The 26371-nt window shown below is 38.8% G+C and overlaps 1 protein-coding gene across 2 annotated transcripts; it reads right to left on the bottom strand.

The window, feature by feature from the left end:
• Positions 1–7323: 7323 nt before the first annotated feature.
• On the bottom strand, positions 7324–26361 carry VPS36 (vacuolar protein sorting 36 homolog). 2 transcript variants are annotated; one of them, XM_005014858.6, is made up of 14 exons: positions 26144–26360; positions 25401–25469; positions 22184–22254; positions 20802–20916; positions 19320–19409; positions 17990–18076; positions 14869–14901; positions 14689–14766; positions 14165–14299; positions 13231–13296; positions 12634–12698; positions 11958–12042; positions 9583–9659; positions 7324–9499 (listed from the first exon to the last, which is right to left on the bottom strand). In XM_005014858.6, exons 1-14 carry the CDS (start codon positions 26237–26239, stop codon positions 9406–9408), a joined length of 1161 nt encoding a protein of 386 aa, XP_005014915.2. In that variant the 5' UTR covers positions 26240–26360; the 3' UTR covers positions 7324–9405. The 2 variants fall into 2 exon arrangements, 1 of the variants encoding a protein (XP_005014915.2); XR_005263198.2 differs by having other exon boundaries at positions 9460–9499; positions 11898–12042; positions 26144–26361.
• Between the last annotated feature and the right edge of the window lie 10 nt (positions 26362–26371).

Raw genomic sequence — 26371 nt, 5'->3', positions numbered from 1 at the left:
TTCATTCATTAATTTATTTGTTTAACACAGGTGTGTGCAGTTTTTTAACTCACTTTCTAATTCAGCCTTTCTGCTGTATGTAAATTTTGTTTGATGTTTCAGAGGAGAAGGAATATGCGTGTGTGTGTGCGCAACCAGTCTAATAGCGAGAGGTCACAGCACTTCACCATCAGGACTCCACAGAGCATGGGACTGCTCCGTTTGTGCCGTGTCCCGTGATTACATCGTTCAACCCCTTCTTTGAACACCGAGGAGCTCCCTGTGTCTGCTCCTGGTTTGTGTGAGAACCCTGGCAGCAGGAATTCAGCTGCAAACAGTACCACTGGGGAGGAATGGTCATGCCAGAAGCTCATTTCATATTGATTGTTTAAGATACCAAGATGGTTCTGGGTTTGTTTTGAATGAAATTGGTAATAAATCATGCTTGCTAGTAAAGAAAATAATACTATAAAGAGATTACTGATGATAAGGAAGTAGAGCAGAGGAAGCACGTTGCTAATGACTCCCTGCTCTGAAAGTTCCTCTGAATTTCCAGGACTGAAACTGAAGTCTCATTTGCTGCCTACATTTAACATCTGAAAAAATTTATATTGGTGAGTGTTTTGCCAGGCTTTTTTCCTCTATGAACACACTTTTAAAAAATTTAGTCACTAAAAAAAAAAAAAAAGTCATTCCTCCATTGTAATACAAAGGAGAAAATAAATTCACAAAGCGGGAAAGAGCCTGAAACATGCAGCAAAATGCTTTACTCATATTGCAGTACTTTGCACTTACTATACTGCCTTTGATCCAAGGGTTTTAAAGTACTGTACAAGTTATACATGATCTTTGTTTCGTACTCCTGATGAAAAAGGCTTCATTTGTTCTCATTTTTCTGCCAGAGTAAACTGAGATTATTCTTAAAATGTAAAGCCAGAAATGAGATCAAGACTGCAACTTGGGTCACAGTGTTGCGTCTTCATGTCTGCTTTAGACCCATCTCCCCTTTGTGTCAACATTTCCAAAAGGGGATACAGTCCAAAAATAGTGATTAAAAAACACAGATCATCTCTATGATTACATGATAGAAATTGTAAAGAACCCAGAGAACAGAAGGATGAGCACAGGATAAATACACAGAGTACATTATTAAACCCTTTGAAGCATACTGGATTGTGTTTGCACATAACACACCTGCTGTGATGCTGGGGACTAAGATCTGTCTTTGTTAACACGCCGTCCAAATTTCATCAAGAACATATTTTTCATTAAAATACTTCGGCAGAGCTGATCTCTGAGGCATCTGGTTAGCAGCAGATAAAAACGTCTGGTTCCTTGCCATTCAAGTTGGTTTCCCCGGAGAGCAAGAAACTAATAACAGAAGGGACAGGAGAAGGAGGGAGCAAATGAATACTCATTCAGCCCAGAAACATAAAGTTGAGAATAAAATGAATTTAGACACCAAAGGATGCAAAGAGAAAGTGACCTTTAATTGCTTATCTGCAGCACTAGCAGCAGGTGTGATAAGCAACGGGGAGAGCACAAAGCGATGATGCTCGAGCATCCATCAGGCTGCCTGACTGAAACATTCAAGGCAGTCGTCATGGGAAGGTCAGGCAGGGAAAACAACCCTGGCCTGTTAAAACAGGATCACCTGTCCTCCAGCTGCAGGGAAAAGGTTTGCACATGTAGCTACGGGCAGTGGGCAGCTGTCCTGATGGATGCCAGGGAAAAATTCCACCCATGAGCTGAACATTGCCACTCATCATCCAGAAATCACTGACCACAGGGTTGGACTGAGTGGTGCAGGGAGAGTGGCTGGGCCAGATCTATCACGTAGACTCCTTCTACCAGCTGAAACACAGCTACCTGGTTTTACCAGAGCCAAATTAAGGGTGTTCAGGTGAGGAGCACCACCATCAGCTTGGCAGTGTTGGTTTTCAGCGGGCATAGGCTGCTGTGATGGTTTTCATCCTTTTGTCAGAACAATTTGGTTGAGAAGAAAATGTCTTTTTTTTTTTTTTTTTTGGCATAAACCCAAGATCATGTACTAGCACATTTTGACTGCACACCACCAGACCAGAGAGCAGCACAGCTGGCTACCAAAACTCTGCCATGCGTAGGGGGAAGAGATGCAACATGGTGTGTGTATTTTCCATCTGAGCAAAATACGCTGAAAGTCGCTTGTTGTGGATATTAAAGTGACCTCAAGCTTCCTAGTAGGAGTTCTAATAATATCCGAGCTCAGGAAGTGAACCATGCAAACAAGACAAATCTCTATCTGCCCTCATCCGCACTGACAAAGGAGAATTAATTGTAAAACCCCAAAGAGGTGCTGGCTCCAATACAAGCTAGTAATCTGTCATGAATGAAGAAGGTAAGGTCCGAAACAGTAGTGTAAATGTTTGATGGTTCAGGGGGAAACTTCAGAAGGCTGGAAGCAGTGAGAAGCCGAAGCATGTCCATTTGGAAATCAGAACTCTAAATTACTCAAGAAAATTTCTTAAGCTATCAAAAATAAAATAACAAACAATGATAAATAAAGAAAGGTTGCACTGGTTAAAAAACCTTCATTCTTGGCTAGAGAACTGACTCAAATACTGGTAATTTAACTACAGAAAGCATTTCAGTTATATAAAAATAATGAGAAGAAAGGCAAAATTTACATGAATTGGAAGAAATCAGATGCATAAATCTGGTAAAGAATTCAAACGAACACGAGACCTGCAGGCAGCAGTGCTGAGTGATAAAGGTTTGCCTGATTTTAATGTGTATCTTAAATGAAAGAATGGCAAAAGTCCTATTTGTGAAAGAACTGACTTGTCAATTGGAATGCAAAAGAAACACAGATGTTCAATAAATATTTCTGTTCTGTTTTGAGGGGAAAACAGACGATAGAGACATATTCCAAATACTTCTTGTTCCAATACAAATCTGAGAACATAAAATAAGAGCAGCTCAAGGTACAGCAATTTAAAATCAGCAGGTCTGGATAAACTTGCCTCCAACGATTAGTAACGTGGGTTTTCCAATCAATCAGCCTGGAAATGTCTGTGGAAGTTTCAGACTACTGGAAGAATACTCACGTGTGGGGTTTTATTTTGGTTTGTTTGCAAAGTTAGAGCAGCCCGGGCTGGTACAAATCTGGTGGCCTTACAGCGAATGCAGGCATAGCGATGGAAAAGCTGGTGATAAAAAAGGGGAGGACCACTGCCAATGCCAATTGATGAAGATTGGTAGAAAAGGTGTTTTAGATAAAATTATGTTTGGTGAATAAAGGCAGGGATGTTTTGATGTAATAATGTTTGCATTTCCGTAAATCATTTGGCTTGACATTTCCACCAAGGAAATTTCTGCGAAATTTGCACAGTGTACATTAAAGGGATTAAATGTTGACTGACTGGTTTCAAAATGTCATTTTAATGTGTCATCTTCATACGAGACATGTTTACCTAAAGATCTAAGTGTGGATTTAGCAATTTAAAACTTCTGTCAGAGACCTAACAGAGGACGTAACATTGTCCCTGCTCAAGTTTTCGGATGAAACACAAATTGGGAGGGTAAAATACAAATTGGTAGTGACCAATGGCAGGTCAATACCACTGAGTGAGCACACTAAGCTTTAGCAAGCAATACAGATTTTAAAGCATTTCCCTTAAAATTACATATCCAGGAACACAAAACATGCTTTACAGGACGTGCAGCTCCCTCCTGGGCACTCATTACATTAAAGGGATTTGGGGATCCCGCTCTTGTTAACTAAACACGAGCTCCCACTGCCACATCCAGTTCGTTTGTGAGGCTGCTCACAGGTTTTGAGCAGAGAAAGATGTTGGTTTACTTTTTTTTTTTTGCCATTTATCCCGCCTAAAAGTATTATGACCAAGTGCAAGGTAGATGATCTGGGTCAAACTGCTATGAGGAAACAAAAGAGTTGGACTTGATGATCCTTAAGGGTCCCTTCCAACTCAGGATATTCTATGATTCTATGATTCTATGAAAACTTGTAGGAAAATTGGGGAGAGCGGTTTTCATTCTGATACAGGATCAATGATGAGGTTCTCAAGTGAAATACAACAGCGAGAGCTTTGCTAAGAGCATTAAGCATAACTTGAAGGACAACCAAGGAGGAAGCACATTTTCAGGAAAGCTGCTGTAAACTGCCAGCCATCCTGCAGGGCAGGCTTCAGCACGCTAAGCCCCAAAACTATCCACCTATGCTGTTTGTTAATAACCCCGCTGTGGTTTAGGCTCAGAGATTTTACACTGAGTTTAAGAAAAAGTCTAGCTTGGGATTTTAATTAGGAATGGGAGCTGCAGAGCATATAGCCCAATGCAGCTCGTGCAGGGCACCACCCTCGAACCCCACTTTCCCTCTTTTTTAAGGTCCCCATGGAGGTGAGAGCCCACCAGGAGGCTGCAGCCTGACTCACGCTTGCATCTACACAGAAAAAAATAATATGTAGTGGGCAGAAGGGCTCCAAATGGTTTGTTTTTATGGGGAAATACACCCGTGATAGCAGATTCAGTAACTATAATGTCCAGTCCCTGGAAGCTGAAGCTAAGCAAGCTCTGATTATGTGTGCTGAGAGCATTTTTACCACAGGTAACAGCCACTGGCAAAAGCTGCCAAGAGTTGTGGGGTTTTCCAGAAACCAAGGCCTCTTGTTCATGAAAGAGGAGCTCAAGCACAAATTAACGAAGGGAAGTCCTACAGCTTCGGGTACCCAAGAGGTCAAGACAGACGGTCAGAGTTTCTTCTGGCCTTGTAACCTATGAATGGATCACTGTCCCAGCAGGAAACCAAACTAAAATAAAAAATCCTTATCTTGGGCTTTCCCAAAACACTGTGGAAAAAACAATAGGAAAGCAGAAAGATCAAAGCCGGTCGCTTTGCATCACTTATGGCTCGTTTAGTATTTCTGCTGAAAAGACCAAAACATTTGGGGATCTTACTCCAGACTGCTTTTTAAGCTCTTCCTTGCCGCCGGAGCCCAGCCCTACCTGAGGCACCTCTTTGCAGAGCTGGTCAGCGTCTGCTTCCAAGGAAGGCTGGGTGTGAAGGCAGTGGGAGTTTTGCCCTTCCCGTTTAATGGGTGGATCAGACCACAAGATCTTTGCAATTTAAGGACACACCTCAAACTCCCCGTCAGATTTTAAGTGAAACTCGGGGGAATCATGCCACACATGCATAGCTGCCAAGTCTGGCTGAGAGCAGGAGGTAGTATCAAATGCTGTCACATTTAGGCAACATTTGAAATGAATTCTACCTAAAATAAATCACGAAATTACCACAATACAAATGCCAAAGCAGCAACAGACAATTTTATTCAGTGTGGTCGTGCTGCCTTTATAGTCCCTCCCATCAGGGAGTGCTCTCACACGGCGTGTATCCTCCTGCTAACTTTTTGGTTAAAATAACAAGTCCTGCCTTTGAGTTTCCGGGAGTATTCTGCACATGTGAATGGGGGGGCACAGGAGCGCTGATTTCTTTGTTTGACTGCAGACTTCAAAGTTGAAACAGCATTTAGATTAGATTACATCAGTCTCCTGCTTTACTCACTCCCTTGAGATCATTCTGCCATCTAAGTGAAAACAACCAAGTATATAAAAAGTGAATTAAACAATGCAAAACGTCTGGATGCTCTGAGCTCTTAGGCTAAAAGTAGAAGCAAAAGGCTAAGTTCAGAGAGAGGTCATGAATATTCTGGCAGCACCAGCCCCTTTTACCTTCAGCTTGCTGTCGGTCACTGCTGTGAGCACAGCAGAGCAGGGATTAACGTCCTTGTCATCTGCAGGAATCTGAAGTTACAGCATTTATAATCCAAAGGGAAAGAGGAAACCCCAAATCATACCTAGCCTTCGGCTTGGAGCTGGGATGTGAAGCAAGCTGGCTTTTATCAGGCTTACCTCTCAGGAGTGTGCGCTAACCAGCAGGATCTGGGGTATTCTGAAACTGAGGACTCCCCCCCCCCCTCTCAGTTTTAGTTTTTTATTATTAATTATTATTATTATTTATTATTTGGTTTTTATTAATATTTATTGTTATATTATTGATTATTATTATTTAGTTTTTATTATTAAATATCACTTCTCCTGGTGGCAGCAGGCTCCTGCTGGCTCCCACTACGGTCTTCACCAAATTGGTGCCAACACTTCCACTAATTTTACAACGCACAGAGTCAGGTCCTTTGGACAAACCATAAAAGCTGTTAGGAAAACTGAGCGTTGATGAGTTTAGCTAATCACTACACAACCAGGAGCAATTATTAAAGATACACTTCTAAAGGACTTCCAAATCCCCATACCTACACAGGTATATAACACTCCAGAAAAGAGTCTGCCCTTCAGAAGCACAGTTCGGATCAGATCCATGCTTCCATAGGCTGAGCATAAAGTGATTGTTCCTGAAAACAAAGGCAAAGGAGAAGCGGAAAAGATGTACAGATTCCTGAGCAGCCTTCTTTTCCTGCCAGGGGCATAAAAAAGCCTGTGTTTTCAAATGAAAAGCATAATCATCGTTTAAGACCGCTCCATAAAGGAGCGGGGGATTTTTGAATGGAGCTCTGTTACCAGCCTCTGTTCAAAGGCCTGCATCATTGGACACCCTAGCAAAGCGAGATAGTGCTCACATATCATGGTATGACACAAACATCCTAGGAACAATCAAAACATGTAAGAAAACGAGATTCATACAAGCACCTTCTGTACTAAGCTGTAGTCTCCTCTCTTCCATAATCCTGCATCAATACAGTAAATAGTTTGCTTTATTATTATTTTTTTTTTTTTTTTTTGCTAGTAGTACCAGTGGAAACAGGACTGGGCACTGACAACTTCGGACAATCTGATGTGCTACCCCGATATCACACACCCATGAATAATGCCACTATACTCGTTCTGCCAGCAGCTGGCTCACTGTGGGTATCAGATACGTGATTTCTGTGGTCTATCAGCTGGGAAAACACATTTAAATGTGTTCAAGGCCTTTCCAATGCCAGCACAGGGTGTACGTCTGGGTCTGACTCTGACTTCATGAGGGAGCCAGTCTGTGCTTCCACAGACATCCACAGTTTTGTGATTTTAGCCTCTGCTAGGTCACAGGCTACTAAGCAACAGAACCAGGGCATTTTAGCTGTGTTGAATTCTATCTTTTAATTTTAAATTGATCCTGACTTCTACCCTTCTGGGTACAAATGACACAGCAAAAACGTGTCATAGAAACATCAAGGTTGGAAGAAAAAAAAACAAACAAAACAAAAAACACAGAACCACAAGATTTTGATTTGTAAAAGTGTTAATGCTGCCCAAAAACATTTAGGAAGAAAAAACTCACAGAACAGCCTATTTAAGAAAAATCTTTTAATTTTTTATTACTTTCTGGCAGTCATTTCCTCTTTACATTTAAATTTTAAACCAGCTCTACAATCTGGCTTCTAGATTTCTTCCCTACAGGAAGAAAAAAAACATCAAGGAAAATCTTGGGAAGAAAACGCTCAAGAAAGTACCATCATTCGTAATACATCATATTGTTATTGCTTAATTAAGATACTGAAATGCTCTGTGTTGGAGCAACAGAGTCTGGAAGTTTACAGTTGGCATTTCCTTTCTGTCTTTGTGCTTGCTGGCAGAAGACATGCCCCCTTGTGGGGAGAGGCTCAGGCCCACAAACCACTGCTCTCCCCTTGGCAGGTTTGGGCATCATGCAAGAGAAACAGCTCTCATGAACCAGCTTTTTGCTTCGACATTTCTCGATTTCCAGTCCTTTCTTAGACAGATGCTGCCTGAAGTGCCTCGCGTAGACCTCTTCTGTGGGTTGTGGGGAGGATGAAGGAAAGCAGCGGGCCATACGGCTCCTGGACAGATGATACTAGATGGTTAACACAGCAAGAATGGTGTGGAATAGTTCTTCCAGCTGCGCAGAATTCATTAGTTCTAGCCACTTTCATTAAACAGAGGAAAACCACCCTAAAGAAAGCACTGCATAAAAGTTTGCTAGTGACAAAAATAAGAGGATACAATTCTCTAGATCTAAATGCACATTGGACAGATCAAAAGCATCAGCACTGTAGGGATCTCCACGCTGAACCCATTATTCCCAGGTTCTTAACCCTGTTTGACCTATGGTAACAAACAGCTCTGACAACATTTTCAGGCCGCTAAACAAACACACACCTTTCTCACCTTTTTTGTAATGCTGATTTGGCTTTACAGCCACAATGCTGTTGCATGTATGTTGTCCTTGCCCACATTTTAATTAATTTTGTCATTTACTAAAACTGGTCATTTAAAAAGCTGAAAATTTAACTGGTATGGATCATAAACATCCGCTGACCATTATTACCATGACAGATTTTCAAGTAATAGAACAACTCCACTGGAGTTATGAAAGCTGAGGCCATCAAACTGCATTCAGTCTGAACACAGGGTGAGGAGTACCACACAAAAAGATAACTCGTGACTACTAAACATGGGGCAATAGTCTTCCTCTTCCCTTCAGTATTGAAAGGGCATTAATTTTGGCATACGAGGCACAAACAAAAAGAACCGTCTCCCCAAAACAGTAACAGGCTGATGAAGCCTGATCTTTCATTAAAGTACAAGACAAATCCAAGCACATTAAAGCTTTACCAGCTGAGTCTGGTAAAGTGACAGGAGGCTACTACATGACATGACATAGAGAGAGGACAGAGAAAGTGCACCCAAAGTGCAGCACAATGAGACAGGAAGGGAGACGGCAAAGAAAGAGAAGGGAGGAAGTCTGCACTAACAATGCTTCTATCTGAGATACTAGAGTAAGACATGACAAAACGCACAATGTTTTCTAGATTCACATAACATCTGTTAATCTCTGCTGCAGCAGGTTCTTTTTTTCTCAAAGCGTAAAGAATCCCAAGGTCCTCTCAGAATACTTCATCACTTCAGGGAGCAGGGGTTACGCTACACCGTTTTGTTCCTTATACCTCAGTGCACACCAAAGTCACTATTCTTATCACTACGGATGCATCTGTCTGCTTTGCTGCTCTAGACATAAATAAACTGAAATCGGAGTAGGCAATAACCTATGTTCTGGGTGCCGACGCTCAAGGCAGGCTACAGGGGTATTCTCTCCACTTTCACTTGCGTGGAATCCTCATCTCATTTTTCTTGAAATGAGAAGTTACAGAACACATCAAATAAGACTTGAAACACAAGCTAGCCAGCTTGAGACAATTACAATGTTTCTGACCTAGTGATTCCTATTTCCTTTTGGTTCCGCATAAGATGATTCGTTCAGCACTTGAAATACCTGAGAACTGTAAAGCATTGCAATGTTCATCACTGTTGCAGTTGACAAAAAGTAAAAATTTTTTTGAAGTCAGTTGTGGCAAGGGTTTTGCCCTCTGCTCTCATGTTCAACTGAGACATAGCAGCTGTACACAAACTACATTAGCTTTGTGTTAGAAATAAATTTGGGTAGAATCTCAAGCCTTCCACTGAATCATCCCTGCAGAGATGGCCCATCTTTTCAGCGAGAAGCAGCCTAAAGAAAGCAGAAGATTTGTTGCATTAGTTGAGGACAACTTGATAACAAAGGCATTATTAAACACAACCGTTATTGATTACCTTTCTTTGGCTAAGAGAACGGACATCCCCACCAGCTTTGCAAACTCATCAGCTGTGAGAGAACCTTTTTCGGATACCTATCAGAAACAAACACAAATAAACAAACAAGGGTATTAAAGTAGCAACTCAGTCAGGCCTAGCCTTGTAAAGCGATAAATTGATAGCGTCTCTCTTGTGAAAACAAGTCTGTTTGCATTAAAAAAAATTAGCTCATAGACAGCAGTATTCTGTAACAATTAGTATGGCTGAGCTGTGTAAATACTAAGGGATTCTGCAGACAGTTAAGCTCAAGTGAGGAAATAAAAGCCAGCAGGACAGGACAGGCCATCCATTTAGAAATCCAAGTCATCTCAAAGAGAGGTGGGGAATTTGAGTTGATTTAACACATCTTTACCAGCTGCATTAAATCCCAAAACATTAGGGCTCCACCCTGTATTATGGCCTACTAGTGGGATCAGTAAAAGCCACTATCACATTCAGTTAATAGAAAAGACAGGTTCAGTCTTGGGACTCAAAACTTTGGTTCTACTGTCTCAATCACGCTAGTTAATACATGCTAAAATGAAACCTTCTCACACAGGTTGGCATGTGGACACTAAAAATACAAAACGTTAAGTCCAGGATTATTACTGCATTGAATTTCCCTATATAAACATTTGATTTATTAACTACAAATTATTTCATCCATTTCTCCACTGATTAAAGCAAATTCATATCCACATGTAGTTGCCATTTCCTGCTTCCCACATAACCAGCTGGGGAGGGATTCACTCTGCGTCATTCCGAGCACTCCCTGAGCAGCAGTAATCCTTTTGCAGAAACTCAGATCGAATTAGTCCTGACTTCAGATTTTATGACCAGAAATGATTCAATCTGAGTACTGGAAGTCAGCTCTACAATTTAATATGGCATGTGGGTCATTAACTGTTTTTCCTTCCCAAACCACCACTCTCATCAAGAGTGACTTCGGCTTCCATCAACTTCCATGGCATTTCCTGTCTTCGCCAGCCGTTCTAAACCACATCACTCTCCTCTCTGAAATCCTGCGACTTCTTTTCATTTTTATTTCTCAGAAGTTTCAAGTTACTGCACGTTACAATTTAAGCACAGGGAGCTTTTGGCCACTATTCTGATCTCATCTTCCCTTTCCCTTATGGGCTAGCCTTCCTCACTCTAAGCCTCTCCCTTCCATTTTTCTATGAAGTCAAAGCCCCATGTTACAAAAATAAAAGAAAAAAGGCACCTCATTAATAAATCCACCAGCTGCTGCTTTTTGTGGTTGACCTCATTTGTTAAGAAAAGGCCCTTCCTTTCCTTTCCAAGTGATAAGCCCTCTTACTGAAGGCAAGAAATTAATTTGAAAAAGATACATATTTAAAAAACTTAAATGGACTAGGTATTTTTCTGTAAATGTAACAAAATAAATATTTCAATATATGTTAATCCTTTCAATTTAAGTGTTTTAATTTTGACAAATTAAGAAGGTATTTTTAGACAGGTATAAACATTCTTATCAAAAAGATCTTTTGGTAAGTTTGGTAAGAGTGTTCTAACAGTACCAAACACAAAGCCACACTGAAGAGTCCACTTGATTTATCAAGTGAGAAGATGCCTGTGATAGCTCTATTTTTTCTTCTTTGACTGCCCAAGTCAAAGTCCTTCTTGACTTGTGTTTAATTTTAAATACACCCAATCATCCTTCATTCAGTTTTGTGAAAAACAAATTCACATCCCACTGGAAAACACATGGGAAAATCATCACATTAATGGGACAGCAGCACTTTAAAGAGTCAAGACATGCAAGACTAGGAATGTTTACCATCCTGAGCAATTTATGCCACTTTTTTTTTTTTTTTTAGGCCTGATGAAGCCAGCTTAATTCCATACTTACTACTCTTAGCGCTCTTCACAGCAAACTCAGTATGAGGTGTTACACATGCAATGTGCTATTTTACAAAACAAACCCAGACCAAACAACCAGCTATATCAACATTTAAGAGCTACTTTCACTGCCTTTAAGCACACTGTGTACAGAGACTGAAGTCCACTTTTGTTAAGTGGCATACTTAATATACACTGTGAATTTTATTCTACAGCACAAGAGATCTGGAGGAAGGTCAAAGGTTAATGAAGTTTGAGAAGAGATGGAGAAGTGTTTTATTCCTTAAGGAGAAAGCAGTGACTAAGGCTACTGCCTGCACAGCATTTTGAAGATGAGAAGTGCTATTTAAGTATTACTGTTAGAAGATTTTGGAAGTGCAATATTTTGTATTTTAAAACCTCAAAAGGAGATCCTGTACTTTACATTTTTATACCTAATGTATTTAAGTATCCCCAGCACAGTCTGAACACTGAAGGAAGTGAAGTTCACATACTGTCTCTAAAGCAGAAGCTACCATTTCCTCTTCGTTGTGAGACTGGAGCTCAAGCACCATCACACCACTGTCAAATATCCGAAGCCTAAAATCAGAAGAGTCAAAGTAACTAAAAGCTCTGCACATTACTTATGGTCACACAGTTATAACCACATTCAAAAAAAAAAAAAAAAACCACTGTGTAAAATGAACTTAAAGTTAAAAGCATCTTCAAAGTCTGAATAGACAGGCAAGAGCTGGGCATATGCCTGGTGTTGTTAAACACTTTTCCCAGTTTCAAAAGACATCACAGAATGGTTTGTGCTGGGAGGCACAATCTGATTCCTACCCCATGCCATGGGCAGGACACCTTCCACTAGACCAGGCTTCATCCAACCTGGCCTTGAACACTTCCAGGGATGGCGAACTATGTTGATAGGCAACATCAACAAAGGAGGACATAAATGGTTTGACACAGAGCAATCGTTAAATCATCCTTTTTCATTCATACTGCTACATATTCTATATATAGCAGGCAAAGTGAAAGATGGTTAAGAATTAATATTTTAACATAGAGGGGATGTTGGTGTATTAAGCAGCTCCTGGATGACTGTTTAAAAAAATAGCTACTGCAGGTAAAGTATTAAGCCTGACTTGTGAGCACCATGTTTTATAAATATATCTGTAAATCTCTTACCTTAGTGGTAATTTCAGGGACTCCAGCATCTTACAAGCATTTACTAAATCTTCAGGTGAGAGCAACTAAAAATAGTAAAACATTTATTCACAGCTTGAAATTCCAGTAGCCGCAGACCAGTTACAACAACTACAGCTATCATATACACCAGATTACATAATTTTGTTCTTTTTTTTTTTTTTTAAATACTGTTTTGTACTCTTGGCTTCTACACTCCTTGATCCTTTGCTATGTTTTCTATAATACTCCTTCTTGCCCGTTTGCAGAGAAAAACTGACGTATTTTGGAAAAAAAAATCCCTATTCTTTAGTATTCTGTCCCTACAGTTTTCCTTCTAGATAAGGATGGATTGTTCCTTTTATTTGGTATTATAAAATGCAGCACACATTATGACGAGCTACAGAGAACACAACCATTACACGGAAGAAAGAGAAAGGAAAATGGTGAAAATTCCTTGTTTTAATGAAGGGCTTATCACTTCATGTTGTTAGAAAGGTAGAGTGAGCAACTGGTAGGGAATACTATTGCACTTTTTCTTCAATTACCTTAGGAAGGAAGTACATTTTACAAAATATTTAAGACAAATCAATGTCTCACCTCTAATCCTCGTGCACGATTTACCAGACAGTACACTTCCGTGAGTGACATGATTCCTCCTCTCTCCTGTGTAAGTACAAGACTGGTAAGAGAAATAGTATTGATCTAGTAAACACAGTATCTTAACTTGCTTTTGCGTTATTAAGCAGCTAAAACAGGAGCTAAATGATAGCTTTTAATGAAAAAGCTACCCAGGACAATACCACATATTTCTAGCATTAATTTGTTAGGTGATATCTTTTTCTAATCATTTTAAAATACAAGAAATTGATACTATATCAAGAAACTGAGAGTTTGATTTACCATAAAGAGTAAGTCACGGGAACAAAGAATTTCAATATATTAAATCTATCAATCAACTTAGTTTTACTTTTCAGATAGTTTGTCTTTCTGATCACAGCAGCTAGCACATTTCTTTCACAGAACATATTATTTGCTTCTTAGGAGAGTGTATGTAGACTTCAAAGTTTCAAAAGGAAATCAAGCTTTTTGGCAGTAATCTTGAACTCTGAGAGCTTCAGATAAATTAAAATATGATGCATTACAAAGAAAAAATAAGTATAGAATTTTTAAGCAGTTTGAAGAATGACTGCTTGTCTTTTCAAAGTTACCGTTGTTTCTTTTTAGAAAGAATAATATTCTGTGGGAAGAAATAAAGGCTGTTCAAAACAGAAAAGGCTACTAATGTGATTTACTAGATACCACCAGCACTTCATGAATTAGAAGCCAAGATGCCATTACTCCGAACAAAAATTCTTACACTTAAATTTTCTCCTTTGGAAAGAGGATATACATTCCTTTCATAAATACTGAATACAAAGCTGTGCTGCTAACTCTGAATGTTTAAAAAGAATCACTATAATACACCCAAAACATATTTACATCCAAATTCAGCAACACACAGAAAACACTTGTGCAAAATTAGGTACTTTACCTCTAATGGTGTCTGCAGCATTCCAGCTAGTTGTTTCGCCAGTTGCATGTGGTAATGGGTACCAGATCCATGCGTTTCCCTAGTGACTGGATTAGCTATACCCATACTCAGCAGGTATGATTTGAACCTAATGGTCTAAACAAATAAATAAATGTACATCAGCTAGCGCGTGATTCTCATTTTTAAAACACTTTGATTTTATTACTACAAGACAGTTTCAGAGAGTAAATCCAAGCAGTTTACTACCAATAAAGTCAATTACTAGCAAATTGAAGGCAATGCTAATACAATTTACATTGTAACAAGCAGAAAACTGTCATCATTCTCTATGCAAAGGCAGCAAAATCTTTGTTTAACAAAAAAGGGTCAAAATAAATACTAACATCAAACACTGAAGTCTCTTTAACTAGAATTTAAAAGGAGAAGTATTCAATTATTCTTTATTAACATAGAATTTATCAAAAGGATTGCTTTTGCTTTGCATAGGAACATTTCTGTTGATTCTAGAAACAAAACTCATTTACCTCATCCTCGGTGATGTCACCTTGCTTTTCTTTAATCTTATTAGCTATTGACTTGGATAACTCCACCATTTCCTTAGCCTATCAAGAAAGACACACAGATAAATCAACATTCAGCTCAGAGAAAACACGTTTAAAACCAAGAAAACGAGAATAAATCTACATAAGTCACATGTGCCATACCTTCTCCATTAGTTTACTAAGGTCCTCAAAAGCCTGAAATGAAAAGCAAGACATTCCAGATCAGTATCATTACAGAGTTCAGCTTCATGGATACCGTGAGTTGCCTTTGTACACCTGTTCAAGGTAATTGTAAGAGTGGCTACCCCTATAGATTAGTATGTTATGTGATAGTTTATATATACTTCCTTGGTGTATGGAAACTTGTTTCATACAGGTCTACAAATCAAAATGGTACAATCCATAAACAACAAATACCGAAAGAAAACAAATCAAGAAATTGTATGCTTTTTTACTGTGAACATTAGATCATTATGATTTATAAAGCCCATACAACAGGAAGGAACAGTGAAACATTGAGGTTGGTTTTCTTCAACCAGTTAATCCTCAGAGATATCTATTGTTTCTGGACAACAGCTAGCCAGCTGTAAAGCTACAGAAAAAATCCTCCTGACAAGACAATTTTACTTTGTGTAGATGTTATTAAGTCAGTAAGAAAGTTTGTAGTTCCTTTAAAATAAGCAAGGAAGAGGATACATTCTTTCACATCTATAGAAGAGACACACCTATACCTAAGAGACAAAGTGTCTGAAAACATGTCAACATCTTTTCATTTATGTACCTCATACAAAGGACCAGTGATGCTCCCATAACAAACAAAAACAGTTAAAGTAAGTGAAATAATGCCCATGAGACAATCAGATTTATGTAAGTTAAGATTTAAAAGCTTCTGAAAATTCTAGTTGTTGGACCTAGAAAGCAAAACCCATGCTTAAGTAAAAACCAATCTGTACATTTTGTAGTCTGAGAAATGTTATTGTTTCCACAGAACTATGTAACAAACTGGACGCTCATTGTAAGACCATAATGACTTCAAGTCTGTTACGCTTAGCAAATGGCGATGGTCTCAAATACAACAAATCTACAACTATCTGCAAAGGGCATTTTCAGGCTTGAATAAAACATAAAAGCAAGCGAAAAGTACAGTAAAAGTTAAAAGCTTCAGTAATGATAACCAACTGGCATTAAGAAAAATAAAAATGGTGTACTTCAACCAAAAAAAAAAAAAAGTTAAGAAATGCATTTAAGCTATTTAAGAGCAACTCTCATTTCTGCCAGCCTCAGCAACACTGAGCCTTCAGCACGTGACAACCTGCCTGGGTGGTGAACCTTTCCAAACCACCTTTTCTGAACAACTGGTGTGGGAAAAGCTCAAGAGCTTTTCAAGTAAAGCTTGCCTGACAGCAGCACCCCATCTCTCCAGCCACAAATAAAGAAGGATGTTCAGTTACAGTACATCAAATGACAACAGATGCATCTTGCCAACAATTTCTAGCCAGTGCTTCTGTGCAATTTAGTATCTTCCTAGCTCTTTCTGACTAATCCCCCACTAGAGAGACAAGTTCTAGCAGAACTTCTGCAGTAACACTGTATTGTTCCCACTTACATTTAGGCACCTGACTCAGAAGCTTGTTGGTTTGAGACTCCACAGAAGAGAAAGATGACTCTGGGAAGGGACAGATTTGGATTTCATCCAAATCCCTCCTAATGGTGCAAGTGACTGATTTCAACAGTCCAGCCTCTTAACGCTTGGTACCTCAGTTCCATATCCAAAATTAAGTGGAATATTTCTTCTTGCATCCCAACCTGCCAAATGCAGTGATTTACACTAGATTTCCCCATCTTTAGTGTAATTTAGATCATTCTACTGTACTTGTATATGATATTAAACTTTTCTAAAATGGCATTTCCCAGCTTATTTCATGCACATTGTAGAGATTAGAAAACACTGCTGATCAAAAGCACCCTTGATTTAGCTAAATAAACAGCATGCTGTGTCTGACTCCTCCCCTGGCTGACTCACGAGGGCAGGCCTGGAAACAAAGGGGAATGTGCACACACCTAACAGGAACTTCCTCAGATAAACAAAAGGCTAAAGAACCGGATTCTTATCAGCAGTGAACAGCAGATGCAGGAAGCCTTTTCCTGGAAGCCAGGGCACCATTTTTTAAAATTAAGTCATCTATAACATTTAAAGCTGGAGGAAGGCAGGATTTTACCAGTCATGACTTTCCTCCGTTCATACAACGCTTACAAATGGATTTCTTTTACTCTCTGAAAAAGCTACGAACGGAAAAAATAACCAGACAATACTGTTTGAACTATACAGGCACACATACAACCACAATGCCTTTTGAACTGCACACAGGACTTCATTCACTATGTTGTTCTTCATAAAAAAATGCTAGCAGTATCTGAAACTGCATGTTGCCTACAAATTGCTATATATATTTTCTTATACATCAGAATAGCAAATGCCTTTTTTATCGTGCCATGCTGAATCCCATGAAGCTTCTCCATAAAATCCATCTGTTGTAGACAGTTTGCGAGCACTTCTCCATCAATCTACCTATCAATCTCTGTTAACAAGACAGAACCAGACTATTTCTGAGGATATTGCTCCCAGATACATGTGAGAGATCTTCAGCGATGAAATTAATGGCTTCTGTTGTCCATCAGTATTGGCATCTGAAGTTCAGCTACTGTGCTGTTTCTGGGAAAAAGGACAGTCTCCATCTAGCCCACGCACTTTGCATAGATACTTGTAACATCTCACTGGCGCCTCAACTACTGAGCACTTTTCTATAATTACAAACCTAAGTCTAACATTTAAAAAGTGAATATTTATATGATGAAAACATAACTGCACCACACTTATGTGCTCTTAGTTCAGCATGTTCTTCTTACTGCGTATTAATTTTTCAACTGAAACCAACCTTACCTGTACAAACAGAAAAAGACACTTGTAATAGTCTCCGTCTGTAGCTGCCTCTATGTTCTGCTTCTCCTGATGAAAAACTCACTGAACTCAGATTTCTAATTCTATCAAAACTAATTTCATAAATACTCAGCAGTATTTCCAAACAACAATCTTCTGGAAACAACTGTTTACATGAAAATACCTCATATTTTGAAAAAAAAAAAAAAAAAAATTAAAAATATACTCCTAGTCAATTCAGATTTCTCAACAAAAACAATAGTCTCAGCTGCCCCTAAAAGAAAGTGTGAATAAATGTAAATAGCTCAGACAGGTGGCTGACCTTGAAACTACAGTAGTATTTACCTCGGAAATGTTTTTGTCAGTCTCTTTTCTTTTTTCTTCTAATTTCCTTTCGATCCCTACAATTCCTATAGCCCTTGTTCTTCCTGCCTGCAAAAGAAAATAATGTAAAGAATCAAAATAGGAAACGCTAAGTTTTCTCATCCGCCTCAGTGTGTAAAAGCTTGTATAAGACAGAAATATTCCTCCAAGGAGCTGACACCATACATACAATAATTCATGCATTTCTTGACAGTACATTTTTAAATCAGAGTCAAAAATTAAACAATATGCATAAAGCAAGTATGAACTTGCTGTAGTATAGACAGATAATGGTTATTATAATTATTATATTAAAGCTATTAATTTGAATATGCTTAATAGCACGATCTTGACTGAGCATTCCATTTCATCCCAATTAAAGCCTCCCAAGTCCTCGTGAACATCTATACTACAGACCATGGAAATGCATGAGTGCATCTAAACGTGATTACACTTCAAGAAATGGAGCCTGAAGAAATGCAGCCACAGAAACAATGCTAAATGCAGTCTAATTTGCCTTGCTGCGATGCATCAGCATGGAGGTGATGGTGAACTTTTTATGTAATGCTAAATGTTTTCAAAAGAATGGCATTTACGTGGCACTAGTGTCAGCCCTCAAATCTGACTGCAAATCTTAGCATGGGCGTTAATGACTTGCTATTACCCAGCAAGAAGAGAAAGCAAGGCATTTTCATGATGTGATTTGTGGCAGGGGGTACAAGCTTCCCCATCAGTCTATGAAATGTGACAATCACAGAATCACAGGATTGTTTGAGTTGGAAGGGACCTTAAAGACCATTGAGTTCCAACCCCCTGCCACACCTCCCACCAGACCAGGCTGCTCAAAGCAGCATCAAACCTGGCCTTCAGCTCTTCCATGGATGAGGAAACTGTGTTGACAGACACTATATTTACAGAGGAGGACATACATGATTTGACATTGAGCAATCACTAAATCATCCTATTTCATCCATACTACTATATATGCTATGTATTCATACATACAGCTTACTCATATATAGAAAAAACATCCACGTTTATCAGTTTTTAACCTATAAATATGCAGACAACTTAAAAAAGGCAATCTAATATATGACAGAGATTCTCCGTAATAACGATTGTCAAATTAGAATATGAATTTGTTTAAATCACAGGTTCCAAACAATTACATATATTTTTTATATCCTGTATTTGACAGGTGCAGTATATGGGGGTGGCATTAACTGGAAACAAGATTACATGCAGATAACAATTTCAAACTAAACAAATTGACATGTGACATGCAGAAGTATGTTAGGAGCTCTGCTCATACCTGTGGACCCTTGGCAACCTGAAAGGTCTGACCAGTAGGTATGTTCTCCCATCTCCTTTGGGTGATTTCTTCTGAGAATCGTCTATAGAACTGCAAACATTGAAGAATGACAACAGATGTTTCACGAACTATGCAGAGTACGTCTGGGTATTTTAGCATCTTGATTTGTCTTCCAGATGAATCAAATTTCACAGTAAGACAAAGTATACTAACACCTGCACATCTGCACTACAACATTACAGTGAATTCTTGAAAACTGGAAAGGAAAGGTGCAGTTCCTATTGCAGTTACAAACTTCCGTGAGTACTTCCCTTGTAAAATACTTTTTCAGATATTCAAAGTGTTCCAAAACACACTAAAGCTAAAAATGACAATGTTTTCTCAAAGGCCTACTTTGAAAAGGAAGGAAAGCTAATCAATCCAATTTTTATTGATCTGTTAACTTAATAGTATGAAGTCAGGTGTAACTGATATACCTAGTTATTTGTTTGATGTTAATACTACCAGGAGGCATTAGTTGATTAGCTGAACTGTCAGTGCTGACCACTGAGCAAAATCTAGAGGAAAGTCTGATCTTATAGTTGTTCAAAGTTCACAGGAAGGTATTCTGAAGTCATAAAGAAAAGACTGCTACTGGTATGCTAGGTCACCATCTTCAAATAAGAACATTCACATTAAAATAAAATTTTGATTAGGCAAAACACCTATGCAATTCAAATTATGCATAAATCCACACTTGTCCTAAGTTGGAGCCTGATCACAAAGAAATAAAAGCAAGTCTGATGAAGCAAATGCATTCACAAGACCTTTACAACTAATTCAACTTAACTCATTTTCTGCAGCAAAATTGTATGGGTTTTTTTTCACCTTTCCAAGTCAAAATCTTGTCTTGAGTGAGGATCCTATATTGTGAAATTTCTTTACAGAGGACAATTCCTTTTTTTAAAAAAAGGAAAATACTTTTTAATGTCTATTATATTGTTTTTCAGAATGCTAAAAGCGTTTGAGATTAGGTGTAGGTAAAAAAAATAAATAACAAAATGAAACAAAGCTATGAGGCAACCAAAATCTTACAGCAATAAAGTAAGAGAGATGATTAAGTTGCTTGGTTCCTATTCAGTAGAGTGTTAGGTAAAAAGAAGCATCTTTGACTCTGTTAAACATGGTAGAGCCATCATTTTGGAAAATATTGTGTTCAAATTAAAAAAATAATATAGGAAGTATAGGATTTTATTAAAACTATTAAAGTAAGGATGAAGCCTAACAGTACCTCCTGACATTTTTGGAACTCTATTTGTGTTATTTAACCAAAGCATAGAACCCTGAAGGCTCATAGTGTTTGTCTTCAAAAAGGATGTATTGAGAAAGCTCCACCTCAAAAGTCAACATGGAAAGATCATGGAAAATTATCACTAACACAGCAAGAGGATAAAGGCACGTCCAAAGATCTGATGTACAGGGCTTGTGTGCTACAAACCTTACCTCGATCTGCCCATGTTCTTTGAAAGAAAGTTTGATGTAGGAATATTTGCTGCTTTGGAACGGACCAGGCTCTTTGTTTGAGGAAGCAGGATGAAGATGAACTACTATTTTGGCACTAAAAAAAAAAAAGTTAAGAGAATAAGCAGCTTTTTCTATTAAAAAAAAAAAACAAAAACCACCTTTTTCTATAATTAGTAAGTTAACCATTTAATCAAAATCTGTACCAGCTTTATCTCACGTACGAATTGATGGACGTCAAATTCTGCTTTACATTTGCGCATCAACATTTAAATATTTTGCCTCATTTAAATACCTTGCATAAAAACTCCTGTAGCCTCTAAAGCAACATTTCACAAATTTTAAATGTGGACACCATCAATTCTCAAGAATTAAATGCAGCAGATCTTCAGATTGCAAACAAGAATTTCTGACAATGTTATTTAAGGTAAAAACTAATTATCAAGCAGTGCATTTGATTTGGCTTTTGCCTTGCAATAATTACTGCCAAAATAAACTATCATTGTCACAGGAAAATGGAAGGTCTCAATATTATGTTTAATCTGCCTAGCTTGTATACTCCACTTGCAAACACCTTATGTGAATTTGTCCAAAACCAACATTCAAAGCTAATGTGCATGGGAATAACAGTCTAAAATGACATTTATCACCAAAACAAACCTTGAGATAGTATTATTTTAGGAATATACTAGGCCACTGTCACAGCATGGCTGCACGTCTGCCATTCCAATTTAATTTTACAGCCTTTTTTTTGTAGGTTTTTATTTATTTGACTTCTCTGGCCTAAGTAAATTACCTGATCTGCTCAGGGTACCCCCTGGATATTATCATATTCTATTTATCTGACTGCATCTATTCATCTGGCTGCAAGCAGGTATCAGCTACATAATTTCTCCAGTTAATCTTTTTCTTGCAAAACTTCTTCACACACATAACATACTGAATTAGTTACCCAACTGAGGGGAAACACTAATTCCTTCTAACCATCCCTAGCAGCTCCAAGCTCAAAATCAATCCTATGGTCATGTAAAGTTATATAGTACGGGATCTGGCAGGGTTGCTAACCCCAACCCATTCTATAAATGTGGTACAAATGACTAAAATTAGCTATCAAATTTAGATTCAGCAACATCACTGTGACGTTGATGACTACTCAAATGAAACAGCAAGGTAGAATAGGGATTACAAGACCGTTATTTAACAACTTCTATCAAACGCTGCTTTGTCATCACTTTCTTATGCATTTGAAGTGAGTGGCTGTCAATCTGTAAACTTGGGTTAAAAATGGAACCTACCATGCATTACTATGTAACATATATGACTAATAGCTCAACTGAGAAAAAACAGAATGTTTATCACCTTACCTTTTTCCTATCCCAGCTGCTTGCTCTTCAATAAAGACGACCTGAGACAGAGGTATAGCAATGCAGCATTCCTAGAATAATCAATGCAAACACAAGAGAAATCAAAGCCATATCCTGACTATTCATTCCCTTAAATGAAGCGTTCTCCCATTTCACAAACAGTACAGACTTTTGCAAGTGCTGCCAGAGACACACCAGATGAAGTATGTTGGTAAGAACAAAAAATACCTGTTAAGGAGAAATATAAATAGAAAAAAATGTAAACTGGAAGCAAAGTTCTAGATGACCAAAATAAATTTAAGTGTAAATGATTTTAGACATTTCTGGCTAGATTTATAAAAGCCTCAGAAATCTAGCAAAATTTCAGTGTCGGAGTTCAAATTTTAAACACTAAAATTTCCACACGATGGTGGCTTATCCATGTTGTTGCACAGTCCTCACAGGTGCTCAAAACATTTGCACTCATGTTACTTTGGGAGCCAAAATGCTAGCCAAACCCATCAGTCTTCTCAGTGCTGAATGTCTAAAAGCTAGATTACCCTTTGAGTGGTGATACACCAGTTAGGAATGTCTCCATCTACCCCATCCTCACAAACTTAGTCTCAACACATATTTATTGAGCTGTGCTTTAGACAAAAAGCAGAGCAAGAAACAAGACTGTAACCACCTGTGGGAGACCAACCTAGCCAGGCTAAACTTTTCTTACATGTTTTTGAGACAGAAGTTGCTCAAGGGAGCAATTCAAAGAATCTAATGATGTGCCTGGTCCTGTTTTGGTGAATATTCTTTGATGAATGTCTTCTTTCACAGGACAGCTTGGTAATTGACAGCCACTCAGAATGCCAGAAACATGGGTTGCATTCCCTCTTTCAGTCTCTCTTCCATCTGCCACATGACTGTCCCTAACACTAGGTTATAATAAACACTGTTATGGGGTCCTCTCAATCCCTACTACCAAAATTGTTCTTTGCATGGAACAATTAAATGCACATTAAATTGGAGCTTAGGAAAGTATACATGCAGGAACTCCTCCTAATGAGTAAATCTCACTGGGAAAAAAAACATGGGTTGTACTTCTTATTATAGCAACTCTTAATATTTAGATATTAGCTAATATTTAGATTCTTCTCTGGCTCCAGAGTTAGCCACTAGTATGGCAATTTGTAAAATGAACACATAACTCCAGATACTTTAAATATAGGCAAAAAAACACTTCTGTAACAAAATAAGTTTCTGAAAAAGAGACCGATTACATATAATACCTCTGTTTTTAAAGTGATTCACTCATTTAGTTCACAGCCAGAAAGTTAAAAGCTTACTCTAATACAAGGACTTAGAATCACCCCTTCCTTCCCAGTGTCCCTCTTCCCAAGAAGCAATACTACATGAGAGGTGAGTTAAAAATGCCGTGGATGGATGAAATAAGAGTTATTTGGATACAATAACATCCAGTGTTGACGTTATGATTTTATGATTGGTAGTGCTGTGCAAAGCTGGCTATGTAACAAACTTAAAAGAACTACATAATTTTTCCTTTGGAAGTCACTTTTTTTCTATACTTTTCAACTGTAGATGGCATGTAACAACAGCAGCTATAAAACACAGGTGTTTTTATAAAAATTTGTGCAATGTCAACCTAACAAGAAGCAGCCCCCATTTATTAGTAGATTGTTGATACAGTAAGAAGGGACTCTCTACAAATTTATTCTCAGTAAGCTAGCTAAGGTTTCTCAGGCTGATGTATCACAGTGGAGCTTAGCCAACAATTCACCATGAAAATAAAAGGGCATTGTGCTACACAGTTCACTCCTAAAAGCTTAAGAAAGAATCAGCTTCATTTACCACATTAACAAAATTATTCATGTACCATAGATTTTATTTTAAAAATAAAATCCCCCTGCATGCCCACTTGTCACAGAAAGATGCTAATGAAGAAATAAGGGGTGAATAGATAGTTTAAAACAGGTATATTAACTCACACTGACTGCTCCAAAGAAACACATTAATTTATTTAGCTATTGTTTAAAAAATAGCTCACGACCCAGACAATCAACCCCTGACTTGCTTAACAGTAATACCAACCTGGATACAAGGTCTCAAAATAACGCATTTTGAAAAATTTCAATTATAAATAGGTCTGCTTTTCCTGCAAACAATCCCTGCAGGGGAAAAAAATGTTACTCTGCCAAAATTCAGAACATGCTTGGTGACCACATGTGTAGAAGGCTCTGGTAGCTCCCTGCTCTGGAGCAAGGATGTGATAACTGGTAAGGAATGGCCCTACCTTCTTTGAGTGCAGAGGCACTACAGCAACTCTTGCCAAAAGGTAGTTCACCGGAGTATAACACACATTTGAAAAGTTCTCATCTGTGCATGCTCTGTCTAGATTTTGGCTTTCGTGGCTAAAGTTTCTAAAAGACCGCGTCCAAGACAAACATAATTCAAGCTGGTTCTGAGAAGGACTTCTTCAACTGAAGCTGTAAGGTGGTATACGTTGTTTCAGTCTATGCTTAGAGCTTCTTACTTGCCTGTGTTTTTTCATACCCGTTTCTAGCCTAGAAACTCAGGCTGTGCCTTGATGATACAAAGCATCCAAGAGCAGTATTACACTGAAGTTCTAACACTGCCACTTAACCTCTGAATCGATTCTCCATAGAAGTACAGACAGATGTGTTGGATTATTGAATAGATGGTTCAGCACAACAAGAGGCAGTTGGAAAGATAAGACCTGTACAAACTAATACTGCCACCAAATAATTCCCATCATCAAACCATGGTCTGGAACTATCTGCTGGGACCAGAAGACAGGAAACCTTGGACTTGGAAATGCAGTGAGGAAAAAAGGGCCTTGCTAGACCAAGAGCATGGGAGAAGCATTCTGCGTGACATTTTCACCTTCATTATCAAAACCAACAATTTCTAGTACACAGTGCAAGATTCTTCTACTCTATTTGTGTGCCATTAAAGAAGAAAAAGTTATATTTCCACCCCTCCTCATCTCTGCATGCAATTTAATTAAAGCAGCAGTGGGTGAAAGAACATTCCTGGTACATAACTGTCTTTCCGCTGCGAACCAAAAAATGGACTATATGTGTAAGATAAAACATACACAGAAGGTACAAAAATTTGTTTGTGGTGTTTTTTCATTGCAAGCTACCAGTTGCTTATTATGAAATTCACAATTAATTGACATGCAAGAGACAACAGCGGGACTTACATGGTTCTTCTGATCCCTCCAAAGCAGTCTGTGTGTACTAAGCAGTAATACTCCACTCTCAAATTTCACCTAAACAAGAAAAATAAAACAGGTCAAAAACATTTTTAACCACTACATTGCATAAACAATGAACTTGGAAACATTACACATTAGGACAACATCAGAATCAGATACAACAAGCCATTATTTTGAGAACACTTTTTTTTTTCCCAGAAAACATAATAAATTATGTTAATGGAAAAAATAGAAAAAAGTAGTATAAAGGGAGTATATGAATATACACAAGCTTCCTTTTCCAACTGCATAAACTTTCCCCCCGGAAATCCTGAAGGATCCTCCCTCCATATGCCATGCAAGATATACAAACATCCCCAATTATCGTATTTTTAAAAGGGCTGTTGGCTTTGGAACACTATTTGCTGACAGAGACAGCAGAAGCTCTGCAAAAACAAAAACAACCTAGTAAGAACAAGCTAGGGCCGGCCTGAAATCCTCTGGCCTACCATTTAGGAGCATTTCTTCCTGTTTTATTGTCGAGAAGTGATTGTATTTATCAGTAGGAAATCAGTATTTGGGAAAAATATGGGCATACTGTGAGTCTCTCCCAGCAGCTGCCTGTAGTCCCACAGCCCCACACCCCAACCCTGAGGGGCTCCCGAAAGCTCCGAGCCCCGCCGGTGCCCGCACCCCCCGGGCTCGGCCTCCCCACGGCCGGGTGCCCGGGGCCGGGCCGCCTCCATCACCTTCTCCTCCCCGTCGTAGAGGCGCACGCCGCGCTGCTGCACCACCAGCGTCTCCCCCAGCTCCAGCAGCTCGCTGCTCCAGCAGAACCGATCCATGGCGGCCAAAACTCCCTTCCCCTCCCGAGGGGAGCCTGCCGGGGATCAGCCCAAGCGGAGAACCGAGCGAGCGGGGCCGCCCTTCACATAGCACCCCCTAACGGCGCCCTGAGGCGCGGCCGCCATTTTAGG

Source organism: Anas platyrhynchos, chromosome 1, assembly GCF_047663525.1.
Source record: "Anas platyrhynchos isolate ZD024472 breed Pekin duck chromosome 1, IASCAAS_PekinDuck_T2T, whole genome shotgun sequence".
NCBI lineage: Eukaryota > Metazoa > Chordata > Aves > Anseriformes > Anatidae > Anas > Anas platyrhynchos.
The sequence above is the reverse complement of the archived record's forward strand: the minus strand, read 5'-3'. Positions and strand labels throughout refer to the sequence as shown.